At 67.9% G+C, this 10447-nt stretch overlaps 2 protein-coding genes across 2 annotated transcripts; both read right to left on the bottom strand.

The window, feature by feature from the left end:
- Window positions 1-3923: 3923 nt before the first annotated feature.
- On the bottom strand, window positions 3924-7987 carry LOC139041537 (spidroin-2-like; the record flags this gene model as incomplete). Its single annotated transcript, XM_070494186.1, has 8 exons — window positions 3924-4284; window positions 4369-4593; window positions 4813-5100; window positions 5233-5346; window positions 5556-6219; window positions 6647-6906; window positions 7039-7152; window positions 7362-7987. Coding segments are annotated over 8 exons (2652 nt in total), but the record flags the coding sequence as incomplete, so codon positions are not given.
- A 1354-nt stretch (window positions 7988-9341) lies between these two features.
- Window positions 9342-10240, bottom strand: LOC139041536 (apomucin-like; the record flags this gene model as incomplete). The annotated part of the gene is made up of 2 exons (XM_070494185.1): window positions 9342-9498; window positions 9588-10240. Coding segments are annotated over 2 exons (810 nt in total), but the record flags the coding sequence as incomplete, so codon positions are not given.
- Window positions 10241-10447: the final 207 nt, after the last annotated feature.

Genomic DNA, 10447 nt, shown 5'->3' with positions numbered 1-10447 from the left:
GTCCAGTGGCCGTTGACCCTCCAGCTGCCGGTCCCGTTGTCACTGACCCTTCAGCGGGTGGTCCTGCGGTCCGCGACGCGGCCGTGGCTGGTCCGGTTGCCCCTGTGACCCCAGCCGTTGGCCCACTTGTTCCTGACCTTCCGGCTGGCGGCCCAGTTGTCCTGGAGCCCGCGACAGGCGCAGCGGTGCTTCCTGATCCCTCAGCTGCTGGCCCTGTGGTCGCCGATACCCCGGCCCCCGGCCCTGTTGTCGCCCCTCGGCCAGCTGCTGCTCCAGTGGTTCCGGATCCTCCGGGTGATGGTCCAGGTGTCTCAGTCGCTCCAGACGAGGGTCTGGCGGTCCCGGACACCTCCGACGATGGTCCGGTTGGTCCTGAGCTTCCAGCTGATGATCCAGTTGTCCCTGACCCTTGAGCTGGTGGGCCGGTTGCCCCTGATGCCACGACAGGTGGTGCACTGCTCTCCGACCCTACCGAAGACGGCCCGCTGGTCCCTGGCGCGCCGGCTGATGACCCAGTGGTCGCTGATCCTTCCGCTGGGGCTCCACTTGTGGCTAACCCTCCCGGCGGGGGCCCGGTTGTCCCTGTGGCTCCAGGCAATGTGCCACTTGTCCCTGATCCTTGAGCTGCCGCTCCAGTGGTCCCGGGGCCCCCGGTGGACAGTCCTCTTGCCCCTGACACCTCAGCCGAGGGTCCCGTGGTCCCTGATCCTCCCGGTGCTGGTCCGCTCGCCACGGTGACTCCGGCTGTTGGCCCACTGGTTCCTGCACTTCCAGCTGCTGCTGCCGTTGACTCCCTCGGGCCTGAAGACGACGGCCCCGTGGTCGCGGATCCCTGTGCCGACGGTCCGCTTGTTCCTGACCCTCCTGGGGCTGGTCGGGTGGTTGCTGACGCTTCCGCTGATGGTCCTGGGCTCCGTGGTGCTCCACTTGCTGCTCCCCTTGACCCCGTGACTTCCGCTGCGGGTCCGGTTGTCCCTGACCCTACCGCAGATGACCCAGTCGTCTCCGGGCCTACGACGGGCTGTCCCGTGGTCCCTGATGCTCCAGCTGGTGACCCGCTTGTCCCTGATCCCTCAGCTGATACCCGAGTTGCTCCTGATCCTCCTGGTGACGACGGGCCAGCTGTCCCTGTCAACCCAGACGACGGTCCAGGCGTCCTTGAGCCCTCGGCTGAGACTCCAGTTGTCCCTGACCCTTCACCTGAAGCTCCAGTTGTCCCTGTTCCCACCGCAGCCGAGCCAGTCGCCTCGGACCCGACGACAGATGGGCCACCGGTGCCCGTTACTCTGGCTCTTGGCCCAGGAGTCTCTGACGCTCCAGCTGACGGCCTTGAGGTCCCGGGCCCTCCGGTTGCCGGTCCCGTAGCCCCTGTGTCTCCAGCGGATGGCCGCGTTGCTTCGGACCTTCCACCCGACGACGCGGTTGTCCCCGGCCTTGCCTCTGACGGTCCGGTCGTCCCGGACCCTCCAGCGGAGGCTCCAGGGGTCCCTGAGCCCACAGCAGGTGGCCCAGTGGTCGCTGATCCTACCCCAGGTGGCCCAGTGGAACCTGCCCCTCCGGCTGCTTGGCCAGTTGTCCCTGGCGCTTCAGCTGATGGGGCTGCGGTCCCCGATACGCCACCTGCTGGCCCTGTGGTCTCCAATCGCCCCGCTGAGGTTCCAGGCGCTCCCGATGCGGGGGCTGATGGTCCAGCTGTCGGGGACTCTCCCACTGGTGGTCCAGTTGCCCTTGGCCCTACAACAGATGGTCCGGTGGTCCCTGGCCCCGCAACGGTCGGCCCGGGGGAACCTGCCACTCTGCCTGATGGTCCAGTGGCCGTTGACCCTCCAGCTGCCGGTCCCGTTGTCACTGACCCTTCAGCGGGTGGTCCTGCGGTCCGCGACGCGGCCGTGGCTGGTCCGGTTGCCCCTGTGACCCCAGCCGTTGGCCCACTTGTTCCTGACCTTCCGGCTGGCGGCCCAGTTGTCCTGGAGCCCGCGACAGGCGCAGCGGTGCTTCCTGATCCCTCAGCTGCTGGCCCTGTGGTCGCCGATACCCCGGCCCCCGGCCCTGTTGTCGCCCCTCGGCCAGCTGCTGCTCCAGTGGTTCCGGATCCTCCGGGTGATGGTCCAGGTGTCTCAGTCGCTCCAGACGAGGGTCTGGCGGTCCCGGACACCTCCGACGATGGTCCGGTTGGTCCTGAGCTTCCAGCTGATGATCCAGTTGTCCCTGACCCTTGAGCTGGTGGGCCGGTTGCCCCTGATGCCACGACAGGTGGTGCACTGCTCTCCGACCCTACCGAAGACGGCCCGCTGGTCCCTGGCGCGCCGGCTGATGACCCAGTGGTCGCTGATCCTTCCGCTGGGGCTCCACTTGTGGCTAACCCTCCCGGCGGGGGCCCGGTTGTCCCTGTGGCTCCAGGCAATGTGCCACTTGTCCCTGATCCTTGAGCTGCCGCTCCAGTGGTCCCGGGGCCCCCGGTGGACAGTCCTCTTGCCCCTGACACCTCAGCCGAGGGTCCCGTGGTCCCTGATCCTCCCGGTGCTGGTCCGCTCGCCACGGTGACTCCGGCTGTTGGCCCACTGGTTCCTGCACTTCCAGCTGCTGCTGCCGTTGACTCCCTCGGGCCTGAAGACGACGGCCCCGTGGTCGCGGATCCCTGTGCCGACGGTCCGCTTGTTCCTGACCCTCCTGGGGCTGGTCGGGTGGTTGCTGACGCTTCCGCTGATGGTCCTGGGCTCCGTGGTGCTCCACTTGCTGCTCCCCTTGACCCCGTGACTTCCGCTGCGGGTCCGGTTGTCCCTGACCCTACCGCAGATGACCCAGTCGTCTCCGGGCCTACGACGGGCTGTCCCGTGGTCCCTGATGCTCCAGCTGGTGACCCGCTTGTCCCTGATCCCTCAGCTGATACCCGAGTTGCTCCTGATCCTCCTGGTGACGACGGGCCAGCTGTCCCTGTCAACCCAGACGACGGTCCAGGCGTCCTTGAGCCCTCGGCTGAGACTCCAGTTGTCCCTGACCCTTCACCTGAAGCTCCAGTTGTCCCTGTTCCCACCGCAGCCGAGCCAGTCGCCTCGGACCCGACGACAGATGGGCCACCGGTGCCCGTTACTCTGGCTCTTGGCCCAGGAGTCTCTGACGCTCCAGCTGACGGCCTTGAGGTCCCGGGCCCTCCGGTTGCCGGTCCCGTAGCCCCTGTGTCTCCAGCGGATGGCCGCGTTGCTTCGGACCTTCCACCCGACGACGCGGTTGTCCCCGGCCTTGCCTCTGACGGTCCGGTCGTCCCGGACCCTCCAGCGGAGGCTCCAGGGGTCCCTGAGCCCACAGCAGGTGGCCCAGTGGTCGCTGATCCTACCCCAGGTGGCCCAGTGGAACCTGCCCCTCCGGCTGCTTGGCCAGTTGTCCCTGGCGCTTCAGCTGATGGGGCTGCGGTCCCCGATACGCCACCTGCTGGCCCTGTGGTCTCCAATCGCCCCGCTGAGGTTCCAGGCGCTCCCGATGCGGGGGCTGATGGTCCAGCTGTCGGGGACTCTCCCACTGGTGGTCCAGTTGCCCTTGGCCCTACAACAGATGGTCCGGTGGTCCCTGGCCCCGCAACGGTCGGCCCGGGGGAACCTGCCACTCTGCCTGATGGTCCAGTGGCCGTTGACCCTCCAGCTGCCGGTCCCGTTGTCACTGACCCTTCAGCGGGTGGTCCTGCGGTCCGCGACGCGGCCGTGGCTGGTCCGGTTGCCCCTGTGACCCCAGCCGTTGGCCCACTTGTTCCTGACCTTCCGGCTGGCGGCCCAGTTGTCCTGGAGCCCGCGACAGGCGCAGCGGTGCTTCCTGATCCCTCAGCTGCTGGCCCTGTGGTCGCCGATACCCCGGCCCCCGGCCCTGTTGTCGCCCCTCGGCCAGCTGCTGCTCCAGTGGTTCCGGATCCTCCGGGTGATGGTCCAGGTGTCTCAGTCGCTCCAGACGAGGGTCTGGCGGTCCCGGACACCTCCGACGATGGTCCGGTTGGTCCTGAGCTTCCAGCTGATGATCCAGTTGTCCCTGACCCTTGAGCTGGTGGGCCGGTTGCCCCTGATGCCACGACAGGTGGTGCACTGCTCTCCGACCCTACCGAAGACGGCCCGCTGGTCCCTGGCGCGCCGGCTGATGACCCAGTGGTCGCTGATCCTTCCGCTGGGGCTCCACTTGTGGCTAACCCTCCCGGCGGGGGCCCGGTTGTCCCTGTGGCTCCAGGCAATGTGCCACTTGTCCCTGATCCTTGAGCTGCCGCTCCAGTGGTCCCGGGGCCCCCGGTGGACAGTCCTCTTGCCCCTGACACCTCAGCCGAGGGTCCCGTGGTCCCTGATCCTCCCGGTGCTGGTCCGCTCGCCACGGTGACTCCGGCTGTTGGCCCACTGGTTCCTGCACTTCCAGCTGCTGCTGCCGTTGACTCCCTCGGGCCTGAAGACGACGGCCCCGTGGTCGCGGATCCCTGTGCCGACGGTCCGCTTGTTCCTGACCCTCCTGGGGCTGGTCGGGTGGTTGCTGACGCTTCCGCTGATGGTCCTGGGCTCCGTGGTGCTCCACTTGCTGCTCCCCTTGACCCCGTGACTTCCGCTGCGGGTCCGGTTGTCCCTGACCCTACCGCAGATGACCCAGTCGTCTCCGGGCCTACGACGGGCTGTCCCGTGGTCCCTGATGCTCCAGCTGGTGACCCGCTTGTCCCTGATCCCTCAGCTGATACCCGAGTTGCTCCTGATCCTCCTGGTGACGACGGGCCAGCTGTCCCTGTCAACCCAGACGACGGTCCAGGCGTCCTTGAGCCCTCGGCTGAGACTCCAGTTGTCCCTGACCCTTCACCTGAAGCTCCAGTTGTCCCTGTTCCCACCGCAGCCGAGCCAGTCGCCTCGGACCCGACGACAGATGGGCCACTGGTGCCCGTTACTCTGGCTCTTGGCCCAGGAGTCTCTGACGCTCCAGCTGACGGCCTTGAGGTCCCGGGCCCTCCGGTTGCCGGTCCCGTAGCCCCTGTGTCTCCAGCGGATGGCCGCGTTGCTTCGGACCTTCCACCCGACGACGCGGTTGTCCCCGGCCTTGCCTCTGACGGTCCGGTCGTCCCGGACCCTCCAGCGGAGGCTCCAGGGGTCCCTGAGCCCACAGCAGGTGGCCCAGTGGTCGCTGATCCTACCCCAGGTGGCCCAGTGGAACCTGCCCCTCCGGCTGCTTGGCCAGTTGTCCCTGGCGCTTCAGCTGATGGGGCTGCGGTCCCCGATACGCCACCTGCTGGCCCTGTGGTCTCCAATCGCCCCGCTGAGGCTCCAGGCGCTCCCGATGCGGGGGCTGATGGTCCAGCTGTCGGGGACTCTCCCACTGGTGGTCCAGTTGCCCTTGGCCCTACAACAGATGGTCCGGTGGTCCCTGGCCCCGCAACGGTCGGCCCGGGGGAACCTGCCACTCTGCCTGATGGTCCAGTGGCCGTTGACCCTCCAGCTGCCGGTCCCGTTGTCACTGACCCTTCAGCGGGTGGTCCTGCGGTCCGCGACGCGGCCGTGGCTGGTCCGGTTGCCCCTGTGACCCCAGCCGTTGGCCCACTTGTTCCTGACCTTCCGGCTGGCGGCCCAGTTGTCCTGGAGCCCGCGACAGGCGCAGCGGTGCTTCCTGATCCCTCAGCTGCTGGCCCTGTGGTCGCCGATACCCCGGCCCCCGGCCCTGTTGTCGCCCCTCGGCCAGCTGCTGCTCCAGTGGTTCCGGATCCTCCGGGTGATGGTCCAGGTGTCTCAGTCGCTCCAGACGAGGGTCTGGCGGTCCCGGACACCTCCGACGATGGTCCGGTTGGTCCTGAGCTTCCAGCTGATGATCCAGTTGTCCCTGACCCTTGAGCTGGTGGGCCGGTTGCCCCTGATGCCACGACAGGTGGTGCACTGCTCTCCGACCCTACCGAAGACGGCCCGCTGGTCCCTGGCGCGCCGGCTGATGACCCAGTGGTCGCTGATCCTTCCGCTGGGGCTCCACTTGTGGCTAACCCTCCCGGCGGGGGCCCGGTTGTCCCTGTGGCTCCAGGCAATGTGCCACTTGTCCCTGATCCTTGAGCTGCCGCTCCAGTGGTCCCGGGGCCCCCGGTGGACAGTCCTCTTGCCCCTGACACCTCAGCCGAGGGTCCCGTGGTCCCTGATCCTCCCGGTGCTGGTCCGCTCGCCACGGTGACTCCGGCTGTTGGCCCACTGGTTCCTGCACTTCCAGCTGCTGCTGCCGTTGACTCCCTCGGGCCTGAAGACGACGGCCCCGTGGTCGCGGATCCCTGTGCCGACGGTCCGCTTGTTCCTGACCCTCCTGGGGCTGGTCGGGTGGTTGCTGACGCTTCCGCTGATGGTCCTGGGCTCCGTGGTGCTCCACTTGCTGCTCCCCTTGACCCCGTGACTTCCGCTGCGGGTCCGGTTGTCCCTGACCCTACCGCAGATGACCCAGTCGTCTCCGGGCCTACGACGGGCTGTCCCGTGGTCCCTGATGCTCCAGCTGGTGACCCGCTTGTCCCTGATCCCTCAGCTGATACCCGAGTTGCTCCTGATCCTCCTGGTGACGACGGGCCAGCTGTCCCTGTCAACCCAGACGACGGTCCAGGCGTCCTTGAGCCCTCGGCTGAGACTCCAGTTGTCCCTGACCCTTCACCTGAAGCTCCAGTTGTCCCTGTTCCCACCGCAGCCGAGCCAGTCGCCTCGGACCCGACGACAGATGGGCCACCGGTGCCCGTTACTCTGGCTCTTGGCCCAGGAGTCTCTGACGCTCCAGCTGACGGCCTTGAGGTCCCGGGCCCTCCGGTTGCCGGTCCCGTAGCCCCTGTGTCTCCAGCGGATGGCCGCGTTGCTTCGGACCTTCCACCCGACGACGCGGTTGTCCCCGGCCTTGCCTCTGACGGTCCGGTCGTCCCGGACCCTCCAGCGGAGGCTCCAGGGGTCCCTGAGCCCACAGCAGGTGGCCCAGTGGTCGCTGATCCTACCCCAGGTGGCCCAGTGGAACCTGCCCCTCCGGCTGCTTGGCCAGTTGTCCCTGGCGCTTCAGCTGATGGGGCTGCGGTCCCCGATACGCCACCTGCTGGCCCTGTGGTCTCCAATCGCCCCGCTGAGGCTCCAGGCGCTCCCGATGCGGGGGCTGATGGTCCAGCTGTCGGGGACTCTCCCACTGGTGGTCCAGTTGCCCTTGGCCCTACAACAGATGGTCCGGTGGTCCCTGGCCCCGCAACGGTCGGCCCGGGGGAACCTGCCACTCTGCCTGATGGTCCAGTGGCCGTTGACCCTCCAGCTGCCGGTCCCGTTGTCACTGACCCTTCAGCGGGTGGTCCTGCGGTCCGCGACGCGGCCGTGGCTGGTCCGGTTGCCCCTGTGACCCCAGCCGTTGGCCCACTTGTTCCTGACCTTCCGGCTGGCGGCCCAGTTGTCCTGGAGCCCGCGACAGGCGCAGCGGTGCTTCCTGATCCCTCAGCTGCTGGCCCTGTGGTCGCCGATACCCCGGCCCCCGGCCCTGTTGTCGCCCCTCGGCCAGCTGCTGCTCCAGTGGTTCCGGATCCTCCGGGTGATGGTCCAGGTGTCTCAGTCGCTCCAGACGAGGGTCTGGCGGTCCCGGACACCTCCGACGATGGTCCGGTTGGTCCTGAGCTTCCAGCTGATGATCCAGTTGTCCCTGACCCTTGAGCTGGTGGGCCGGTTGCCCCTGATGCCACGACAGGTGGTGCACTGCTCTCCGACCCTACCGAAGACGGCCCGCTGGTCCCTGGCGCGCCGGCTGATGACCCAGTGGTCGCTGATCCTTCCGCTGGGGCTCCACTTGTGGCTAACCCTCCCGGCGGGGGCCCGGTTGTCCCTGTGGCTCCAGGCAATGTGCCACTTGTCCCTGATCCTTGAGCTGCCGCTCCAGTGGTCCCGGGGCCCCCGGTGGACAGTCCTCTTGCCCCTGACACCTCAGCCGAGGGTCCCGTGGTCCCTGATCCTCCCGGTGCTGGTCCGCTCGCCACGGTGACTCCGGCTGTTGGCCCACTGGTTCCTGCACTTCCAGCTGCTGCTGCCGTTGACTCCCTCGGGCCTGAAGACGACGGCCCCGTGGTCGCGGATCCCTGTGCCGACGGTCCGCTTGTTCCTGACCCTCCTGGGGCTGGTCGGGTGGTTGCTGACGCTTCCGCTGATGGTCCTGGGCTCCGTGGTGCTCCACTTGCTGCTCCCCTTGACCCCGTGACTTCCGCTGCGGGTCCGGTTGTCCCTGACCCTACCGCAGATGACCCAGTCGTCTCCGGGCCTACGACGGGCTGTCCCGTGGTCCCTGATGCTCCAGCTGGTGACCCGCTTGTCCCTGATCCCTCAGCTGATACCCGAGTTGCTCCTGATCCTCCTGGTGACGACGGGCCAGCTGTCCCTGTCAACCCAGACGACGGTCCAGGCGTCCTTGAGCCCTCGGCTGAGACTCCAGTTGTCCCTGACCCTTCACCTGAAGCTCCAGTTGTCCCTGTTCCCACCGCAGCCGAGCCAGTCGCCTCGGACCCGACGACAGATGGGCCACCGGTGCCCGTTACTCTGGCTCTTGGCCCAGGAGTCTCTGACGCTCCAGCTGACGGCCTTGAGGTCCCGGGCCCTCCGGTTGCCGGTCCCGTAGCCCCTGTGTCTCCAGCGGATGGCCGCGTTGCTTCGGACCTTCCACCCGACGACGCGGTTGTCCCCGGCCTTGCCTCTGACGGTCCGGTCGTCCCGGACCCTCCAGCGGAGGCTCCAGGGGTCCCTGAGCCCACAGCAGGTGGCCCAGTGGTCGCTGATCCTACCCCAGGTGGCCCAGTGGAACCTGCCCCTCCGGCTGCTTGGCCAGTTGTCCCTGGCGCTTCAGCTGATGGGGCTGCGGTCCCCGATACGCCACCTGCTGGCCCTGTGGTCTCCAATCGCCCCGCTGAGGCTCCAGGCGCTCCCGATGCGGGGGCTGATGGTCCAGCTGTCGGGGACTCTCCCACTGGTGGTCCAGTTGCCCTTGGCCCTACAACAGATGGTCCGGTGGTCCCTGGCCCCGCAACGGTCGGCCCGGGGGAACCTGCCACTCTGCCTGATGGTCCAGTGGCCGTTGACCCTCCAGCTGCCGGTCCCGTTGTCACTGACCCTTCAGCGGGTGGTCCTGCGGTCCGCGACGCGGCCGTGGCTGGTCCGGTTGCCCCTGTGACCCCAGCCGTTGGCCCACTTGTTCCTGACCTTCCGGCTGGCGGCCCAGTTGTCCTGGAGCCCGCGACAGGCGCAGCGGTGCTTCCTGATCCCTCAGCTGCTGGCCCTGTGGTCGCCGATACCCCGGCCCCCGGCCCTGTTGTCGCCCCTCGGCCAGCTGCTGCTCCAGTGGTTCCGGATCCTCCGGGTGATGGTCCAGGTGTCTCAGTCGCTCCAGACGAGGGTCTGGCGGTCCCGGACACCTCCGACGATGGTCCGGTTGGTCCTGAGCTTCCAGCTGATGATCCAGTTGTCCCTGACCCTTGAGCTGGTGGGCCGGTTGCCCCTGATGCCACGACAGGTGGTGCACTGCTCTCCGACCCTACCGAAGACGGCCCGCTGGTCCCTGGCGCGCCGGCTGATGACCCAGTGGTCGCTGATCCTTCCGCTGGGGCTCCACTTGTGGCTAACCCTCCCGGCGGGGGCCCGGTTGTCCCTGTGGCTCCAGGCAATGTGCCACTTGTCCCTGATCCTTGAGCTGCCGCTCCAGTGGTCCCGGGGCCCCCGGTGGACAGTCCTCTTGCCCCTGACACCTCAGCCGAGGGTCCCGTGGTCCCTGATCCTCCCGGTGCTGGTCCGCTCGCCACGGTGACTCCGGCTGTTGGCCCACTGGTTCCTGCACTTCCAGCTGCTGCTGCCGTTGACTCCCTCGGGCCTGAAGACGACGGCCCCGTGGTCGCGGATCCCTGTGCCGACGGTCCGCTTGTTCCTGACCCTCCTGGGGCTGGTCGGGTGGTTGCTGACGCTTCCGCTGATGGTCCTGGGCTCCGTGGTGCTCCACTTGCTGCTCCCCTTGACCCCGTGACTTCCGCTGCGGGTCCGGTTGTCCCTGACCCTACCGCAGATGACCCAGTCGTCTCCGGGCCTACGACGGGCTGTCCCGTGGTCCCTGATGCTCCAGCTGGTGACCCGCTTGTCCCTGATCCCTCAGCTGATACCCGAGTTGCTCCTGATCCTCCTGGTGACGACGGGCCAGCTGTCCCTGTCAACCCAGACGACGGTCCAGGCGTCCTTGAGCCCTCGGCTGAGACTCCAGTTGTCCCTGACCCTTCACCTGAAGCTCCAGTTGTCCCTGTTCCCACCGCAGCCGAGCCAGTCGCCTCGGACCCGACGACAGATGGGCCACCGGTGCCCGTTACTCTGGCTCTTGGCCCAGGAGTCTCTGACGCTCCAGCTGACGGCCTTGAGGTCCCGGGCCCTCCGGTTGCCGGTCCCGTAGCCCCTGTGTCTCCAGCGGATGGCCGCGTTGCTTCGGACCTTCCACCCGACGA

This window comes from Equus asinus, chromosome 22 (genome assembly GCF_041296235.1).
Source record: "Equus asinus isolate D_3611 breed Donkey chromosome 22, EquAss-T2T_v2, whole genome shotgun sequence".
Taxonomy (NCBI): Eukaryota; Metazoa; Chordata; class Mammalia; order Perissodactyla; family Equidae; genus Equus; species Equus asinus.
Note: the sequence above shows the minus strand (reverse complement) of the source record. Positions and strands in the feature narration are given on the sequence as shown.